Below are 18,736 nucleotides of genomic sequence, written 5' to 3' on the forward strand. Positions count from 1 at the left end.
TATTTGCCTGGCATGCTAGAATATGCATAACTTGTAGTAATATGAGCATAACTACTATAACATAATTTAGGATAAAGATTTAGTTAATCTAATTGTATATGAAGTTAACAAAATACAAATTAAAACTGAATATCAATGTAAAATATTTAAATTTTTGCTTACAAATTGCTGATAATAAATTGCGTTTTTTTTCTAAATTCGCTATCTGGGATCCTTGGGACGACCCTACCCTATAACCCCAACTCTTACATAACCCTAACCTTAACCTTTTTGTAACCTGCAATGAGGGTATGAAAGTCCGAAGGACTTGGTTAGCACTCACACTGGAAACCATGTGACATCGGTGCTTCTTAATTTGCCTTCCGATAGTTTTGTAAACGGATACCCACTCTCTTTTCGTTCCGGCTCTACAGAGCAAACATGGCGGCAGAGGGAGATGTGGATTTGGACCTGGAAGCTGAGGAGAACTGCACTGGAAAACCAGCAGAAAAGCCTCGGAAACATGATAGTGGGGCTGCCGATTTGGAGAGAGTCACCGATTATGCCGAGGAGAAGGAAATATCGAGCTCCGATCTTGAAACGGTGAGGCTGGGCCAAGCACGCGGGGCGACGATGGGTGCCCACGTTAGCATGAAGGCTAGCTAGCGTATGCTAACAACGGGCCTAACCGGCGTACAGTGAAGAATGGAAACATATTTGCACAAACCATGTGTTGTGAAAATGTTACCGTAATCAACATACAAACGCATCATTTCACGTTGGCACGTGCTGTTTAACCAAGTCAGCCCTGAACAGAACAGGCGCTGTACATCCCAGGACAGGGTAGAGCTTCTGTCTATTCAGCAAGCGTTAGCCTATGGCTGCTTGTATGTTTTTCTGCCTTGCATAATTTACTCTTCCAACCAGTTTTGGTAGTTCTAGTTACTGACTCGTCAGTGCTGTCATACCAATATGATCCCTTTGACTATCTGATGTCTGCATGTCCTGTTTCAGGCTATGTCAGTGATTGGAGACAGGAGATCAAGAGAACAGAAAGCTAAACAAGATAGGTGAGTCACTTCCTTTGTCAGATTTTCATTCAACAATCATTGATCTGGGAATTAATGCGTACACTAATGACTTGTCTGGGGTTATGATTTCAGGGAAAAGGAACTGGCCAAAGTCACTATCAAGAAAGAGGATGTAGAACTCATTGTAAGTATTCTCCCAGACATGTTTCTTGTTTAAGTGTCAGGGTCACAACCCTCATCTAAAGTTAATGGTCTTTTGCATCACAAAAGCATTAAATCAAATTAGTCCTCTGGAACTCTAGTCATCCATATTCTACTAGGGGGTGTTATTAGAAACTATGCTTCAGAGATACATTCATAGACCGTCTGAAGTGTTCTATCAATACAACTACCTATTCTGATTATTCTAATGTCCTGCCTCAACTGTCTTTCCACAGATGGGTGAGATGGAGATCTCCCGGGGAGTGGCTGAGCGCAGTCTGAGAGAACACATGGGCAATGTGGTAGAGGCTCTGATTGACCTGTCAAACTGACCAGGAGAAACTGACCCTAGAGCAGCTTTATGCAGCAGCATTGTACACTGGACTGCTTCCTCGCCTGACCGTATTCATTGACTCCATTCCATAGCTCAAATCAGACATTTTGTCAACTGAAATAAAACATTGCATTTCTCTTTATGTATATTCAACAATACTTCAAAATGGATTACTTTTGCAAGCACCTGTTTTTGATTTATAATAAATGTGGAATGAAATAAAACCAATGGATGAAAATGTTTTAATCACGTACGCTTTATATCCAAGTTAGAAATTAACAGATGTCAGATCAATGGCGATAAAACAAAATAGCTACACAACTTTGAAAATGTACAAAATTACATCAATATGCCTCCATGAAGCATCCACATATTATCAGGGCATAGCCCTAAACCCAGGGCCTTGCTCAAAGGGTTGGTGCATTCAGGATATTGCAGGTAAATTTATGGCCATAGAATATACTTCAGTAAAGTGTAGTTCATTTCCATCTGCAACATTCTGAAACATTTCATCCCACTGAACACACCCCAAGTGTGTCTCTCTTCCCCCCCCAACTTAGATTCAGGTCTTCCTCTTTTGCACTGTTGGTCGGTCAAACACATCTCTCACTCCTGCAGCCTTCTGCTTAAAGAACTTGCTGTTCTGTGCGCTCTCCTGAGCCCAGGCTGAGTCAAACGATGTGGTGTCCTGATCCACCAGGTGGGTGTACTTAGTGCGTCCGGAGCGACCAAAGTTCTTGACCTGGAATTAAATGAGGGGGTTGTTAAAGATGAACTATCTGTGGATGTTTATTTACCAATTGTTGACATCACATTTTGGATTGATTGTTGGCTGTATGGCTCATAATTGTATAACTTGTCATGAAACCACACACATCCTTATTGAGATAATATCTGTCCATTTAGGAGTACATTGTCTCAAGAGCATCTCCAGAACAAAAAAAACATTCTGTATAGCCACTATAAATGAAATTAATTAATTTACACAGGGGTTGCCAATACACTGGGTTGAAAAACAGTATGAATTTTCTGTTTACATCGATAGTGTACATGTATAATAAATAAACAGGGGGAATACATGTGCTACAAAAGTATGATGTTTGAAAGAAGTCCAGCTGACCTGCATGACTTTGGGGAGGATGGTTTTGTTGAAGTGGTCCTCCAGAGTGGGGGCACTGAAGTCTCTCTTGAACACATTCTCTTCTTCGTCCTGGAAACAGATCACATTCAGCCAACATCAAAGACAAGACGAGCTAGTCGGACAAAATACGTTTACTAAGTTTCAATTATATGAATGAAGGATCATACATATTTTATATACCTGAATCACATCTCTGAATATTCTACAACAGTGCACACACACTGCTTATAAGAATCACTCATACAACAATCTTAACACATGTAGTGGCTAACAAACATGGGACAGTTCACTCCTATACTTACACTTTCTCCTACAATTCTAACAATCCCTCATCAGCAACATCTGGTGGTGTGTTTCTTATAAGAATGCACTGTACGGAGTTCTCTGAACCCCGTGTCTACAACTCACCATGAAGAAGGCTCCTCTGTGGTAGTACTTCTGGAGGAACTTATATTTGCCCTTAGAGGCCTTGTTTGTGATCTGTTTGCCATTATTCCGCAGCTCGGCCCTGCGCTCCTCCTCGGTGAGGCTGTGGAACCTCTCAATCTCAGACTTCTCTTTCTCCATTCTGGAAAATCCGACAAGGCAAGTGGGTTACATGGACAGCAAAGGCCTGTGTCAACATAATTAACTCTGGACCAGTAATTATTAACATGGGTATAAACACTTTAAGTGTACAGATCATTCATACATTCTATTTCCGGGTTGGAGCGAGCCGGTCGCATCCGCGCTTCGGTCTGCAGGTTGTATAACTTTTTCATTACATTTCATTACATTTCATTATAGTACAACGGTCTGATTTGTCTAATCTTAGCAATTTCTTCTTAGCTAGCTACATAGTCGTCGTTGTATCAAAGATAATTGCGTAATTATCGTATTTCGTCGTCTCCTATCTGCCCAACACGTTCACCGTCTACCGTAGCACTGTAGTAACTATCACACTCAACTGAACGACTTGATTAGTGTAGTGTTAGCTAGCTACATAGTTGTCTTTGCTGTCTTCGTATCCAAGATAATTGTGTAGTTAGAGTGTGTAGTCTTAGAGTGATTATCTTAATTTACCGAGGTTAGCTAGCCAGCTATTTTGTCGTCCTTAACGTAGGAGACACTCCTAGCTAGCCAATAGCTAGCCAACGTCTACTGAATAGAACTTTCGCATTCCGCTTCGCTCCACAGGTAGTATCATATTTTCATTTCATTTCATTACAGTCCCAACGGTGTGATTTGTTTGATCGTAGCTAGCTACATAGCTAGCTACATAGCCGTCTTTGTTTCAAAGATAATTGTGTAGTCTAGAGCGATTTTCTAGGTTAGCTAGCCAGCTATTGTCGTTCTCCTAACGCAACGTAACGTAACCAACACTGCTAGCTAGCCAGCTTGCCCCCGAAAAGCAGCATTGTAGAAACTTCACACTCAACGGAACGACTTGATTAGGGTAGTGTCAACAACGCAGCTAGCCTACCTCAGCAGTACTGTATCATTTTAATCATTTTAGTCAATTAGATTCTTGCTACGTAAGCTTAACTTTCTGAACATTCGAGACGTGTAGTCCACTTGTCATTCCAATCTCCTCTGCATTAGCGTAGCCTCTTCTCTAGCCTGTCAACTATGTGTCTGTCTATCCCTGTTCTCTCCTCTCTGCACAGACCATACAAACGCTCCACACCGCATGGCCGCAGCCACCCTAATCTGGTGGTCCCAGCGCGCACGACCCACGTGGAGTTCCAGGTCTCCGGTAGCCTCTGGAACTGCCGATCTGCGGCCAACAAGGCAGAGTTCATCTCAGCCTATGCCTCCCTCCAGTCCCTCGACTTCTTGGCTCTGACGGAAACATGGATCACCACAGACAACACCGCTACTCCTACTGCTCTCTCTTCGTCCGCCCACGTGCTCTCGCACACCCCGAGAGCTTCTGGTCAGCGGGGTGGTGGCACCGGGATCCTCATCTCTCCCAAGTGGTCATTCTCTCTTTCTCCCCTTACCCATCTGTCTATCGCCTCCTTTGAATTCCATGCTGTCACAGTTACCAGCCCTTTCAAGCTTAACATCCTTATCATTTATCGCCCTCCAGGTTCCCTCGGAGAGTTCATCAATGAGCTTGATGCCTTGATAAGCTCCTTTCCTGAGGACGGCTCACCTCTCACAGTTCTGGGCGACTTTAACCTCCCCACGTCTACCTTTGACTCATTCCTCTCTGCCTCCTTCTTTCCACTCCTCTCCTCTTTTGACCTCACCCTCTCACCTTCCCCCTACTCACAAGGCAGGCAATACGCTCGACCTCATCTTTACTAGATGCTGTTCCTCCACTAACCTCATTGCAACTCCCCTCCAAGTCTCCGACCACTACCTTGTATCCTTTTCCCTCTCGCTCTCATCCAACACTTCCCACACTGCCCCTACTCGGATGGTATCGCGCCGTCCCAACCTTCGCTCTCTCTCCCCGCTACTCTCTCCTCTTCCATCCTATCATCTCTTCCCTCTGCTCAAACCTTCTCCAACCTATCTCCTGATTCTGCCTCCTCAACCCTCCTCTCCTCCCTTTCTGCATCCTTTGACTCTCTATGTCCCCTATCCTCCAGGCCGGCTCGGTCCTCCCCTCCCGCTCCGTGGCTCGACGACTCATTGCGAGCTCACAGAACAGGGCTCCGGGCAGCCGAGCGGAAATGGAGGAAAACTCGCCTCCCTGCGGACCTGGCATCCTTTCACTCCCTCCTCTCTACATTTTCCTCCTCTGTCTCTGCTGCTAAAGCCACTTTCTACCACGCTAAATTCCAAGCATCTGCCTCTAACCCTAGGAAGCTCTTTGCCACCTTCTCCTCCCTCTTGAATCCTCCCCCCCCTCCTCCCTCTCTGCAGATGACTTCGTCAACCATTTTGAAAAGAAGGTCGACGACATCCGATCCTCGTTTGCTAAGTCAAACGACACCGCTGGTTCTGCTCACACTGCCCTACCCTGTGCTCTGACCTCTTTCTCCCCTCTCTCTCAGATGACATCTCGCGTCTTGTGACGGCCGGCCGCCCAACAACCTGCCCGCTTGACCCTATCCCCTCCTCTCTTCTCCAGACCATCTCCGGTGACCTTCTCCCGTACCTCACCTCGCTCATCAACTCATCCCTGACCGCTGGCTACGTCCCTCCCGTCTTCAAGAGAGCGAGAGTTGCACCCCTTCTGAAAAAACCTACACTCGATCCCTCCGATGTCAACAACTACAGACCAGTATCCCTTCTTTCTTTTCTCTCCAAAACTCTTGAACGTGCCGTCCTTGGCCAGCTCTCCCGCTATCTCTCTCAGAATGACCTTCTTGATCCAAATCAGTCAGGTTTCAAGACTAGTCATTCAACTGAGACTGCTCTTCTCTGTATCACGGAGGCGCTCCGCACTGCTAAAGCTAACTCTCTCTCCTCTGCTCTCATCCTTCTAGACCTATCGGCTGCCTTCGATACTGTGAACCATCAGATCCTCCTCTCCACCCTCTCCGAGTTGGGCATCTCCGGCGCGGCCCACGCTTGGATTGCGTCCTACCTGACAGGTCGCTCCTACCAGGTGGCGTGGCGAGAATCCGTCTCCTCACCACGTGCTCTCACCACTGGTGTCCCCCAGGGCTCTGTTCTAGGCCCTCTCCTATTCTCGCTATACACCAAGTCACTTGGCTCTGTCATAACCTCACATGGTCTCTCCTATCATTGCTATGCAGACGACACACAATTAATCTTCTCCTTTCCCCCTTCTGACGACCAGGTGGCGAATCGCATCTCTGCATGTCTGGCAGACATATCAGTGTGGATGACGGATCATCACCTCAAGCTGAACCTCGGCAAGACGGAGCTGCTCTTCCTCCCGGGGAAGGACTGCCCGTTCCATGATCTCGCCATCACGGTTGACAACTCCATTGTGTCCTCGTCCCAGAGCGCTAAGAACCTTGGCGTGATCCTGGACAACACCCTGTCGTTCTCAAATAACATCAAGGCGGTGGCCCGTTCCTGTAGGTTCATGCTCTACAACATCCGCAGAGTACGACCCTGCCTCACACAGGAAGCGGCGCAGGTCCTAATCCAGGCACTTGTCATCTCCCGTCTGGATTACTGCAACTCGCTGTTGGCTGGGCTCCCTGCCTGTGCCATTAAACCCCTACAACTCATCCAGAACGCCGCAGCCCGTCTGGTGTTCAACCTTCCCAAGTTCTCTCACGTCACCCCGCTCCTCCGCTCTCTCCACTGGCTTCCAGTTGAAGCTCGCATCAGCTACAAGACCATGGTGCTTGCCTACGGAGCTGTGAGGGGAACGGCACCTCAGTACCTCCAGGCTCTGATCAGGCCCTACACCCAAACAAGGGCACTGCGTTCATCCACCTCTGGCCTGCTCGCCTCCCTACCACTGAGGAAGTACAGTTCCCGCTCAGCCCAGTCAAAACTGTTCGCTGCTCTGGCCCCCCAATGGTGGAACAAACTCCCTCACGACGCCAGGACAGCGGAGTCAATCACCACCTTCCGGAGACACCTGAAACCCCACCTCTTTAAGGAATACCTAGGATAGGATAAAGTAATCCTTCTCACCCCCCCTTAAAAGACCTAGATGCACTATTGTAAAGTGGCTGTTCCACTGGATGTCATAAGGTGAAAGCACCAATTTGTAAGTCGCTCTGGATAAGAGCGTCTGCTAAATGACTTAAATCATCTAAAAACAAAGACGCTATTTAGCCTTTTTTACTTTGAGAGCGAACAACACCAGCTTTCAATGGTTAAGTGAATCAATGCCCTATGTGAAGTATTTCTGATGTCTGCTTCCATTGTCATTCAAGACGGTCTTAATATGTTCCGCTCTTATGCATTTGCCTGTAAATGGTTTTGAATGGTTTAAAGTGCTGCACAATAGGACACACTGTAGCAAAATGTTTAAAAAGTGAAAACGAGTGTTTCAAGATAGTACTTGACCGTTTCAGATCTATATTCATTTTGTGCCTAGAGAACACCATGGTTCATGTTTAAGTCTGACTGTACTCACGCTTCACGGGCCTCCCGGTCCCTCTTGATGCGCTTGAGCTCCCGGACCTTCCACGCCTCATACTCCTCCTCCTCATTCTCCCCGTCCGTGTCCAGGGAGTCGAGAGCAGCCAGAGTGCGGCGGTTCTCCTCAAACTCCTTCTTGGCCTCCTCCTCCACGATCTTCAGGGTGTAGCGCCGCCGCTCCTCCACCTGCTTCTTGGCCTCCGCCTCCAGCTCCCGCTGTTTGAGCTCGTCCGCCTCGCGCTCCGCCACTGTTACTCGGTCCTTCCTGAGGAGATACACATCAAAATCTAATTCTCACTCGGGACACAAACGCTGCAACACAATCCATTTGTTGTGAACATACTCTGTTCATATGATAACAGGACAGCAGGTATACACAAACTGATGCATGCAGTAGAAAACAGCATAGCTGGTAACAGTTTTGTACTGGCTTTTAAATTTAAATGATTTCTCGTATAAGCCAAATGTATTTTCATCAGTCAATTTGGCCGTTTTGAATTGTCTAATCCCAAGCCCACGATCAAAGTTTCCCTTAGAAAAATAAAGTTATTACATTCTGAAATAAATTATATTAAGCCCTGATAATGGTTCAGGAGTAATCTTGGATGGCAGGACTCCTTACTTGCGGATGAAGACTGGTTTTAACCGCGGCTCGGCCTCATCTTCACTGTCCGTGTACTCCTCGTACTCTGACTCCGACTCCTCCTTCTCCGCGCCCGAATTCCCTTCTTCCTCCACCTCCATGATCTCCGGCATGTCCTCGTTCTTCCGCTCCTGCGCTCGCTGGCGCATCATCGCTCGCCGCCTCTCGATTTCCTACACACAAAACAAAGTCAATGTGTTACGTAAAGGGTATCTTGTATACCATTCCATATTACACACCTGGGACCGTATTCACAAAGCATCTCAGAGTAGGAGTGCTGTTCTAAGATCAGTTTTGTCTTTAAAATCTTAATGAATAAAAGGGGTGCCTGATCCAGCTTTCCAAGAAGATCCTTGTGTCACTCACCTCATCGTCCACTTCTTCCTCTTCCTCCTCCTCTTCGTCACTGCTCTCTTCGGGTGCTCTCTCTGGGTGCCAGGTTCCCTCGTCGGAGTCTTCACTGCTCTCTGCAACCACCTCCGGCTCTGCGATCTGTCTGTGTCTTGCCAACCTGAGAGAGAGAAAGAAACATTTACAATCATCACAGCACTCAACATCCAATAGGGCTAATAGTTAGGCCTAAATGGTTTAGAGATCAAAGCCCAATAAAAACCAGTCAGTCATTCATAGTATTCAAATTCCTGATAACCCACAATATGTGCAGAAAGGTTTTAACAACCCGTCACCCAACTATGGGCGTCTACTGACAAATACAGTTCAGCTCAATGAAGATGGGACTGGGAGCCATCACAACCAACACATGATCCCACTGGTTTACAAGATGGATCAATGAGAATTATCTTCACCTCTCCTCCGCATCCTCAGAGACGCGGTTTAGCAGACGCTTGAGACGCGGGTCAGACACCACCTCTTCCTCCATTTCCATCTCAGGCTCGGCATCCTTAGCCTTTTTTATGAACTGGAAGTCCTCCTCCTCCTCGTCAGAGGAGTCCATGGGAGCATAGTCGGGACGTTTACCCGACACATAGCGCTTCACCTTCACCTTCTCCATCGAAATCTCACCTGGGGACGAAAGTAGGCGAGCAAACTGTCCATTATCATAGATAGCTCTACTTACTCTGTTACATTTAGTGAGGTTAAGTTGTATATACTGTCATTTTGGTTTTGTGATGGATTGAAACATGAGTAAGGGCATGAATTGTGATTTTTATATCTACTGTAGACGCAGACAAAAAGTTTGTCCGTACAATTAAGAAAATGGAGCATGCAATTATATCGTGATATTAACTAGCTAAGTTATACAAAGTTGTGTACTTGGATGGCTAGATAGCTATCTATTGCTACCATGAAATCGGCTACCACCTAGTCCAGGATAGCTTGCCTTAGCTAACGTTAGCTACAGGAAAACTCACCTTTCTCATTTCGAATCGGCACAGCACCAGCCGTGGACTGGATCGGCGGTTGCTTCATGTTGAGGGCGTCCCGTCCAGACATGATTGCCCGATCAACAATATCAATATATTAACAAAAATTAAATCGACTTCTAGATAGCAAAACAAACCCGTCGTTTATTTTCTCGACCACCACAGGAAATACTCTAACATTACCGGAAATCATTCTTCTTCGTTGGGATTAGGTTGGCGGATCGGATCGCATCCTTTTAAGGAGCATACACTGCCACCTACATCACTGGAGTGTGAGCCCAGTCACGGCCTACCTATATTATATTAAATTATATGAATTATTCATGTTCCTCTAAGAAAGGGAAATAGAGCCCTAGACAACACTTTCCTCCGTCCACTACAGCAACCCAGCCAGCCTCTAACCCTTTCACACAATCTCTCCCTATCTACGTCATACAGTCCACAAAATATCAACACCTGCACCACCGTTTCCTCCACTAAACACTCATCACACATACCTGTTTCTTGTCTCTCTATCATCCACAACGTGGCATTAAAACTCAAACTGTAGTCTACTCCACACAACTTCCTCTGTCCTACATCCCATACTCCCCACATCTTCCTTTCCTGACCGGTGCATGCTGTAAAATTGCCTCCCCTTACTACTAGCATCACACTCCCTTTGCCAAAGATCAAGCCATTTTGCCCAGATCAAGGACTTGACTTCCCTGAAGCCCAGCGGGACCTTAATATCTACCCCCTATCTCCTCACAGCACTCTTAGACACCACATCTGCCTTCTCATTACCCCTCCACACCCACATGGGTAGGAACCCAGCAAAAGCTTTCCACCACTCCCATCCAATAACAGCACCATCATCGCCACAAACAAGCCTCCCCTATCCGACCTGCCCATCTTCACACTACTCAAACTGCAGGCAAATCAGAGCAGATCACCACGGAATGGTTTCACCTCCTCCACCCATCTTAAATCTATAATCATGGCCATCAACTCGGCCGCATACACTGACACATAATCAGTTCACCGCTTACATACTCTAACATTGAAATCTGGGAAAAAGGGATTCATTTTTTTTTAACTAGGCAAGTCAGTTAAGAACAAAATCTTATTTTCAATGACGGCCGAGTGGGTTAACTGCCTGTTCAGGGGTAGAACGACAGATTTGTGCCTTGTCAGGTAGGGGGGTTTGAACTTGTAACCTTCCAGTTACTAGTCCAACGCTCTAACCACTAGGCTACCCTGCCGCTTATATTGAAATCGGGACATTACTAAGGGCCATCAAATGTGACAGGCAAGAGTTACATGTGCCATTGGGAAGATGAACTGTAAAGCTGTCAGAAGAAGACACGCTAGAATGATAAGTGCCGGGAGAAGGGTGGGGTGGTCAACCGTGCCCGTAATTGTTTAATTGGGGGTGGTATTGAGGAAGGTCTACACAATGCAAACCATTTAGACTAAGATGCATTGAGAAACTGATCTTTCATTACCAGGCCATTCGAGACAGGCAAACAGGGGAAAACGGGGGTTGTAAATGAGACAAGTTATTACCGGCAATAAAAGGTCCCATTTATAACTGTACATTCTAACCAGGATGATGTGTGCTAGGTTGAGAAGCTGGAATTTGAGTGATAGACTCAAAGTAAAGCACTAAGGGCTATCATTCTAAATTTGGGTTGGATAATTAATAAATGTTTTAGTTATGATTCGGATAGAGCGAGAGAGAGTTGCTCTCAAACGGTGAGGGGTGGGGGCACTGCTCACATTGATTGGGCCTAGGGAGGCTCTAGAAACCTTATCTTTAAGTGTTCTCCGACAGGGAGGTTGTTGGAGAACTCACTAGATGATTGCTTGGGTCAACCATTACGTTTTTTTGGTTTTACCATGTCATCAGAATTTGAATGTTAAATTGCATCAATACATATAGATTGCTGGATGATGAGGTACAATCAATTGCATACAAGGCTCATAGTCTGTGTCTTACATTAACACCCAAGGATGAAAATGAAGGAGACGGGCATGGAGACCAGCATCACATGGGCATAGAACGTAACGGATGGACCGTTCTTTACCTAGTTTTAGTCTCATCAAGGGGTGTGTGAAATTATTAAAACATGGATTTTCTATCTTCCCTGTTTAAGTCGATATTTTTTAGGTTTCGTGGAACATAAGAGTGATCATTGTTCCAGAGGGGGACTGAGGTATATTGACTAATTGATTTGAGAATGTTTTAGTATGTTTAGAACTTTAGAAGTATATTAGGAGTAGTGACCATTGTGTTAAATGTAATGATATATGTGCAAATGTATCTGTAGCAGGAGGTGAGATACACATAAGGCTGTTAAGTGGAATGGAATGTGACTGGGGTGGAGATCTATGAGGGCTCATAAATGAAGGTCGTGGTTATAGTCACTGGGAATGATACCACTCCGTGTATATTGTTACAGGAGATAGCTCGTAGGAGAACGCGTACAGCTAACTGTGCACAATATAAGGACTATTATGAAGTTAAATTGAATGTTACACATACCCAGATCATGGTGAAAGTAGCAGAGATAGTGTTGGCATTTCAGACACTATTGTCAACTTTCAAGAAACCTGTGACTCAGAGTTTTGTTAGGTTGGATATTCTTCCAACGTCATTCATCTCTTTCCCATTTATAACAGCCAGCGAACCCTTGGCAGATTCCATGCAGTAGTTATTCTCACGGCAGTAACTGTAGGGACAGTAATTAAAGGCTATAGTAAAGGCTATAGTAACAGCATGGAATTAGACTATGGCAGAAATGAGGGAGTTTGAGGTATGGGTCATGGGCAGTGTCAGTAGTAGTAGGGGTTACTTTAGTAGTATTGTTGAGATATCATTTTATGAAGAGTCATGCCACATGGCTTGGTAACGGGTAACTGGGAGACTGATGAGAATACTAGGGGCTGTCATTCACATGTCACAAATGAGTGATCTGGCCATACGGGGAGAGTGTTGTTGTCCTGTTGTCAGGAAATGACCCATGCATTGCAGTGTGTATATTCCAAGGTGTAAGTGGCACATGAGTAGCAGGAGATAACCGAGGGTACTGGCTGAATTCTGGAGATTGAGTGTACATCAAGATACATCAGGCGGTGGTGTTGGGACAGCGTTGGTCTGGTCCACACACAGTACTATTTACAGCACCTGCAGCGGTAAAGATCGCCATGTCTCTCCTCGGTGAGTGCATAGTTCTCACGTGAAGTGAGGTCCAACTGTATAACGGGTGAGCTTGAAGCCGCCATGACAGAGGAAGTGGAGCTAAAGAGAGAAAGACTAGAATCCACTGTAGACATGCAGATGGGTTGGGTCTGGGAGCTACTTTAACCACCATAGTTGGGTTGGGTTAGTTGCTTTATTGGTTAATGCATCATATGAAAGGATAGATGTTGGGGTAATTGTACACTGGAACAACATTCTGAAGGCATTGATATGAAAGCATATACAGTGCTGAGTTACCTCAAGAGGATGTAGCGTTGATTAGGGATATGCACTTGCATACCAGGTGACGTGCCTATCAGGTGGCAATTGAGGAGGGATGGGGAACAAAGTAAAAATGACATGGCTTGGGAACACCTCTCGGAGCCTGTGGCCGGAAAGGGGAAGACTGGGTGAAGGCATGACGAGGCAGAAAAAATTATCCCAAAAAATCTTTGGAGGGAGTTGAAAGGGTATATAACAAAGTATTGAGATAAACTTTTGTTATTGACCAAATACTTATTTTCCACCATAATTTGCAAATAAATTCATTTAAAAAAATCCTACAATGTGATTTTCTGGATTTTTTTTTCTCATTTTGTCTGTCATAGTTGAAGTGTCATAGTTGAAGTGTACCCATGATGAAAATTACAGGCCTCTCTCATCTTTTTAAGTGGGAGAACTTGCACAATTGGTGGCTGACTAAATATTTTTTGTCCCACTGTATAAGTAGATGACAGCACATCACACAGTGTGACAAAAAAAAAAAGACCTTCACATGCAAGAGGCATTTCTCACTCGATACAAAACGTGTATTTTACTCTTTCTGAGTATATTCTGGTTTTTGGAGAAGTACCTGCAACTGAACACAGACATTAAGGTACACATGTCTTCCCGAATCGAGAACAAAGAAAGTAGAAGCATGAACAGGTTAGTGGAAAAATAGCTTCCGACCCAATCTATTAGCAAAATGTATAATGGGTACTATGGAATCATTTACATAATCACCATTTTAATGTATAGCTAATTGTATCCCTAACCCCTTACATTTATATACTTACAAAAATAAATCACACAAAAAAAAATCTATACAAAAATCTATTTTAGTTCAGTGTGACATGACAGAGTAGTTACAGGTTCTGCATCACCATGAAATATTATAATTGAACAATGTTCACCATTACGAGTGCATAGCATTCCTTTAGTCAATACAGCAGGAACTCAAGGTGACATTGTTGGTTTTCCTATAGGAACACACAATGTATACAAATCACTGTACTTAAAATGAAGAATCAAATCATCATCATAAAAATACATCCAAAGTAAGTGGGCCTTTTCCTTGTGAGAGCTAAGAGTATATAAAAGTATATTCCATGGAGAAGCTAACAAAGACAATTCGCTTAAAGTCTTACTCTTTACAAAAAGTGTGCATCAAGAGTTGCTCTGTTGTGCCACCCTGTATCAGAAGTAGAGAGGTGTCAAAGCTCAACCCCCCTCTGCTTGAAGAGCTCCTCTAGTTGTCTCTCCAGTGCTGGGTTGGTCCCCCTCAGTCCTCTCACTACCTGGGCTGCCCACACAAAGTACTCCTGAACACGCTCTGCCGACCAGCCTGGCAACCACAATACAGAATAAATATATGATATGGGACAGGGGTAAAGAGAGGGACAGTCAGACAACCAGAGAGGGAAGCAAGTGAAGACAAGCAACGAAACAGAGAGAGAGAGAACGAGAACGAGAGAGAGAGTAGTATCCTGATAGGGTATCAGTTTATTGTGTCTAGCCTACGACATTTTCCTAGTCAGTTGGTTGGATCAAGAGGCTGAAGACAGACAGACAGACGGACAGAGCGCACAATCACCTGTTGGCGTGCTGCGGTTGATGTCCCTCAGGTTGTATAGTTTGTCAGCCAGTTTGACCAGTTTGGCCTGGTGGCTGGCATGAGGTGCATACTCCACCTGCTTACGCTTTGTCTCCTCCTTGGACAGTGCTTTGTCGTCTGTCACTTCCTGGACGAGCCGCGCCACCGTTTGCCCAAAGACGATCTGTAGTTCTCCTATGCTGGTGTCAGTGTCCTCCACTGTGTCATGGAGCAAAGCTGCCTGAGGACAGTTGGAAAAGACAACAATATCAGTGAAATTACCAGTCATTCCTGTTAACAAACTCTGGCTAACACAAACTCAATAAATGTTGAACGTTTTAATGAGCTTAACATTGCCCATTGATTGTAGTAATAAACCCCACCCGAATCTAAAATGTATCTTCAAACCTCAACCAAACTGCTAACACTTACCTGAAACATTTATTTTTCATTTTTATATATTGTAATGAAACAGCAGGGGGCAGGTCTCGAGCCCGAGGTCCGGCGGCGCTATTGACTGTGCCGCAAAAGCATGCTCGTGCGGCAGGGTCGATTTCCGCGCTTATAAACCAAGGGTCGTTACAATATGGACAATTTTGACTTTGAGTCTGTCTGAAACACAAAACACTTACTTGCAAAACTTCAATGTCTGTGATCCCACCTTCATGGCTTAGGATCCGTGCCACTCCTGCAAAATGATAAACAGCAAATGTAAATGCAGATATTCACACAATGAAGTCCGAGTAGAGAGATGGGTCCTTAGCAATAACTATCTAGCTGGATAGCCGTTAGATTGTTGTCATAACTGTACCTATTGGGTGGGTGATATATGGTGTTTGTTCAGCATCCTTACGTCGTTGATTGCGGTGCTTTTCAGCAGCGAAGTTAACCGTCTCCAACAAAATGACAGAATCTGAACTCATGCTGTAAAAGTTGTTATTGACACACAATACAGACAGTATATTAACCTTTGCTCACAATTGATCAAATTCGCACATCTCAGTGATGTCAGCGTCGCTGCCTTCTCTTTAAGGGCGCGTTCCTCCAGGGAGAGGCTATACGGACACGCCTGTTGTCCAAAATGATGACGTATATCGCCAGCCTGGTCTCATACACTAGACGTAACATAGTAATAGTAAATCTGGTACGCCATACTAGTATGATATGTTATGATTTGTATGACTACATAAGATAGACGGTTAATGTTAGCTAGCAGGTCAACAGAGGCCAAGGCTAGGGCCCCTCTAAATCTGCAATATGGAGAATTGAATATTTTACTTTCAGTTTTGTACACCAGCTTCAAACAGCTGAAAATACAACATTTGTGGTTATGGAAAATATAGCGGTTTAGATGGCACAATGATTCTCTACAATCTACTTGCTTGTTTTGTAAACTGAAATTAGGTGAACTATTAGAATGTTAGCAACCATGAAATGGAGGAGCATTTCTGCATAGTGCATCTTTAAGTATCAAAAGTAAAAGTATAAATCATTTCATATTCCTTATAGCAAACCAGAAGGCACAATTTTCGTATTTTTTTTATTTATAGAAAGCTAGGGGCATACTCCAAGACACACTCCAAGACTCATCATTTACAAACGAAGCATTTGCTTTAGTGAGTCCGCCAGATCAGAAGCAGTAGGGATGACCAAGGATGTTCTCTTGATAAGTGCATGAATTGGACAATATACTGCTAAGCATTTGATATTTAGTACTTTTGGGTGTCAGGGAAACTTTATGCAGTAAAAAATACTTTCTATGTAATGGAGTAAAAGTAAAAGTTGTCAAAAATATAAATAGTAAAGTACAAATAACCCCAAAAACGATTTAAGTAGTACTTCAAAGTATTTTTACTCATCACTGATCACATGTGCCCTACAGAAAATACTGCTAAACAACAGCCTCTTGATAGCAGCACACTAGAAAAATAAAAGGTAACTACACCCCCCAAAAGATTCTCAAACATTTCCCTTACTTTAAAAGTTTTTTAAACATTATTTTTATTTATTTTTTTATTTCACCTTTATTTAACCAGGTAAGCCAGTTGAGAAAAAGGTCTCATTTACAACTGCGACTTGGCCAAGATAAAGCAAAGCAGTGCGACACAAAAAACAACACAGAGTTACACATGGAATAAACAAGCGTACATTCAATAACACAATAGAAAAAAGAAAGTCTATATACAGTGTGTGCAAATGGTGTGAGAAGGTAAGGCAATAAATAGGCCATAGTAGTGTATTTACATTTTAGCAAATGAACACAGGAGTGATAGATGAGCAGATGATGATGTGCAAGTAGAAAGAAATACTGGTGTGCAAAAGAGCAGAAAAGTAAATAAAAACAATATGGGGATGAGGTAGGTAGATTGGGTGGGCTATTTACAGATGTGCTATGTACAGCTGCAGCGATGGGTTAGCTGCTCAGATAGCTGATGTTTAAAGTTAGTGAGGGAAATATAAGTCTCCAGCTTCAGCGATTTTTGCAATTCGTTCCAGTCATTGGCAGCAGAGAACTGGAAGGAAAGGCGGCCAAATGAGGTGTTGGCTTTGGGGATGACCAGTGAGATATACCTGCTGGAGCGCGTGCTACGGGTGGGCGTTGTTATCGTGACCAGTGAGCTGAGATAAGGCGGAGCTTTACCTAGCATAGACTTATAGATGACCTGGAGCCAGTGGGTCTGGCGACGAATATGTAGGGAGGGCCAGCTGACTAGAGTATACAGGTCGCAGTGGTGGGTGGTATAAGGGGCTTTGGTGACAAAATGGATGGCACTGTGATAGACTGCATCCAGTTTGCTGAGTAGAGTATTGGAAGCTGTTTTGTAAATGACATCGCCGAAGTCGAGGATTGGTAGGATAGTCAGTTTTACGAGGGTATGTTTGGCAGCGTGAGTGAGGGAGGCTTTGTTGCGAAATAGGAAGCTGATTCTAGATTTCATTTTGGATTGGAGATGTTTAACATGAGTCTGAAAGGAGAGTTTACAGTCTAGCCAGACACCTAGGTATTTGTAGTTGTCCACATAATCTAAATCAGAACCGTCCAGAGTAGTGATGCTAGTCGGTCGGGCGGGTGCAGGCTGCGAACGTTTGAAAGCATTTGGTTTTCCTAGCATTTAAGAGCAGTTGGTTGCCACGGAATGAGTGTTGTATGGCATTGAAGCTCGTTTGGAGGTTAGTTAACACAGTGTCCAAAGAAGGGCCAGACTGGTAACAGGGGTTGCAACAATGGCGGCAGATAATTTTAGAAAGAGAGAGTCCGAGTTTGTCTAGCCCAGCTGATTTTTACATCTGCTATCTGGATTTGGGTGAAGGAGAAGCTGGGGAGGCTTGGGCAAGTAGCTGCGGGGGGTGCGGAGCTGTTGGCCGGGGTTGGGGTAGCCAGGAGGAAAGCATGGCCAGCCGTAGAGAAATGCTTATTGAAATTCTTGATTATCGTGGATTTTTCGGTGTTGACAGTGTTACCTAGCCTCAGTGAAGTGGGCAGCTGGGAGGAGGTGCTCTTATTCTCCATGGACTTTACATTACTATTTATGTTCTTAGTTCTACATTTTTTAAAGGGGCATGCTTATTTAAAATGGTGAGGAAATTGCTTTTAAAGAACGGCCAGGCATCCTTGACTGATGGGATGAGGTCAAAATCCTTCCAGTATACCCGGGCCAGGTCGATTCAAAAGGCCTGCTCGAAGAAGTGTTTTAGGGAGCATTTGACAGTGATGAGGGGTGGTCGTTTGACCGCGGACCCATAGCGGATGCAAGCAATGAGGCAGTGATTGCTGAGATCCTGATTGAAAACAGCAGAGGTGTATTTGGAGGGCAGGTTGGTCAGGATAATATCTATGAGGGTGCCCATGTTTACGGATTTAGGGTTGTACCTGGTGGGTTCCTTGATAATTGATTTGTGTGAGATTGAGGGCATCTATCTTAGATTGTAAGACTGC

General features: G+C 44.6%; 3 protein-coding genes across 5 annotated transcripts; 1 reads left to right on the plus strand and 2 right to left on the minus strand.

Moving 5' to 3' along the window:
* The first annotated feature begins 386 nt into the window (after positions 1 to 386).
* hypk (huntingtin interacting protein K) lies at positions 387 to 1,787 on the plus strand. Its single transcript, XM_029657118.2, has 4 exons — positions 387 to 582; positions 994 to 1,049; positions 1,143 to 1,194; positions 1,448 to 1,787. The coding sequence occupies exons 1-4, from the start codon at positions 421 to 423 to the stop codon at positions 1,541 to 1,543; spliced, it is 366 nt and encodes a 121-aa protein (XP_029512978.1). The 5' UTR covers positions 387 to 420; the 3' UTR covers positions 1,544 to 1,787.
* mfap1 (microfibril associated protein 1) lies at positions 1,783 to 9,897 on the minus strand. Its single transcript, XM_029657117.2, has 8 exons — positions 9,710 to 9,897; positions 9,143 to 9,359; positions 8,703 to 8,847; positions 8,316 to 8,509; positions 7,689 to 7,958; positions 3,095 to 3,254; positions 2,666 to 2,755; positions 1,783 to 2,287 (listed from the first exon to the last, which is right to left on the minus strand). The coding sequence occupies exons 1-8, from the start codon at positions 9,789 to 9,791 to the stop codon at positions 2,108 to 2,110; spliced, it is 1,338 nt and encodes a 445-aa protein (XP_029512977.1). The 5' UTR covers positions 9,792 to 9,897; the 3' UTR covers positions 1,783 to 2,107.
* Positions 9,898 to 14,028: 4,131 nt separating this feature from the next.
* On the minus strand, positions 14,029 to 15,868 carry LOC115125872 (guanosine-3',5'-bis(diphosphate) 3'-pyrophosphohydrolase MESH1-like). Of its 3 annotated transcripts, none has more exons than XM_029655451.2 (4): positions 15,611 to 15,868; positions 15,432 to 15,487; positions 14,905 to 15,040; positions 14,029 to 14,550 (listed from the first exon to the last, which is right to left on the minus strand). In XM_029655451.2, the coding sequence occupies exons 1-4, from the start codon at positions 15,720 to 15,722 to the stop codon at positions 14,420 to 14,422; spliced, it is 435 nt and encodes a 144-aa protein (XP_029511311.1). In that variant the 5' UTR covers positions 15,723 to 15,868; the 3' UTR covers positions 14,029 to 14,419. The 3 variants fall into 3 exon arrangements, with proteins under 3 accessions (XP_029511311.1, XP_029511310.1, XP_029511309.1); XM_029655450.2 differs by having other exon boundaries at positions 14,800 to 15,040; positions 15,653 to 15,865; XM_029655449.2 differs by having other exon boundaries at positions 14,800 to 15,040; positions 15,611 to 15,864.
* Positions 15,869 to 18,736: the final 2,868 nt, after the last annotated feature.

This window comes from Oncorhynchus nerka, linkage group LG27 (genome assembly GCF_034236695.1).
Source record: "Oncorhynchus nerka isolate Pitt River linkage group LG27, Oner_Uvic_2.0, whole genome shotgun sequence".
Taxonomy (NCBI): domain Eukaryota; kingdom Metazoa; phylum Chordata; class Actinopteri; order Salmoniformes; family Salmonidae; genus Oncorhynchus; species Oncorhynchus nerka.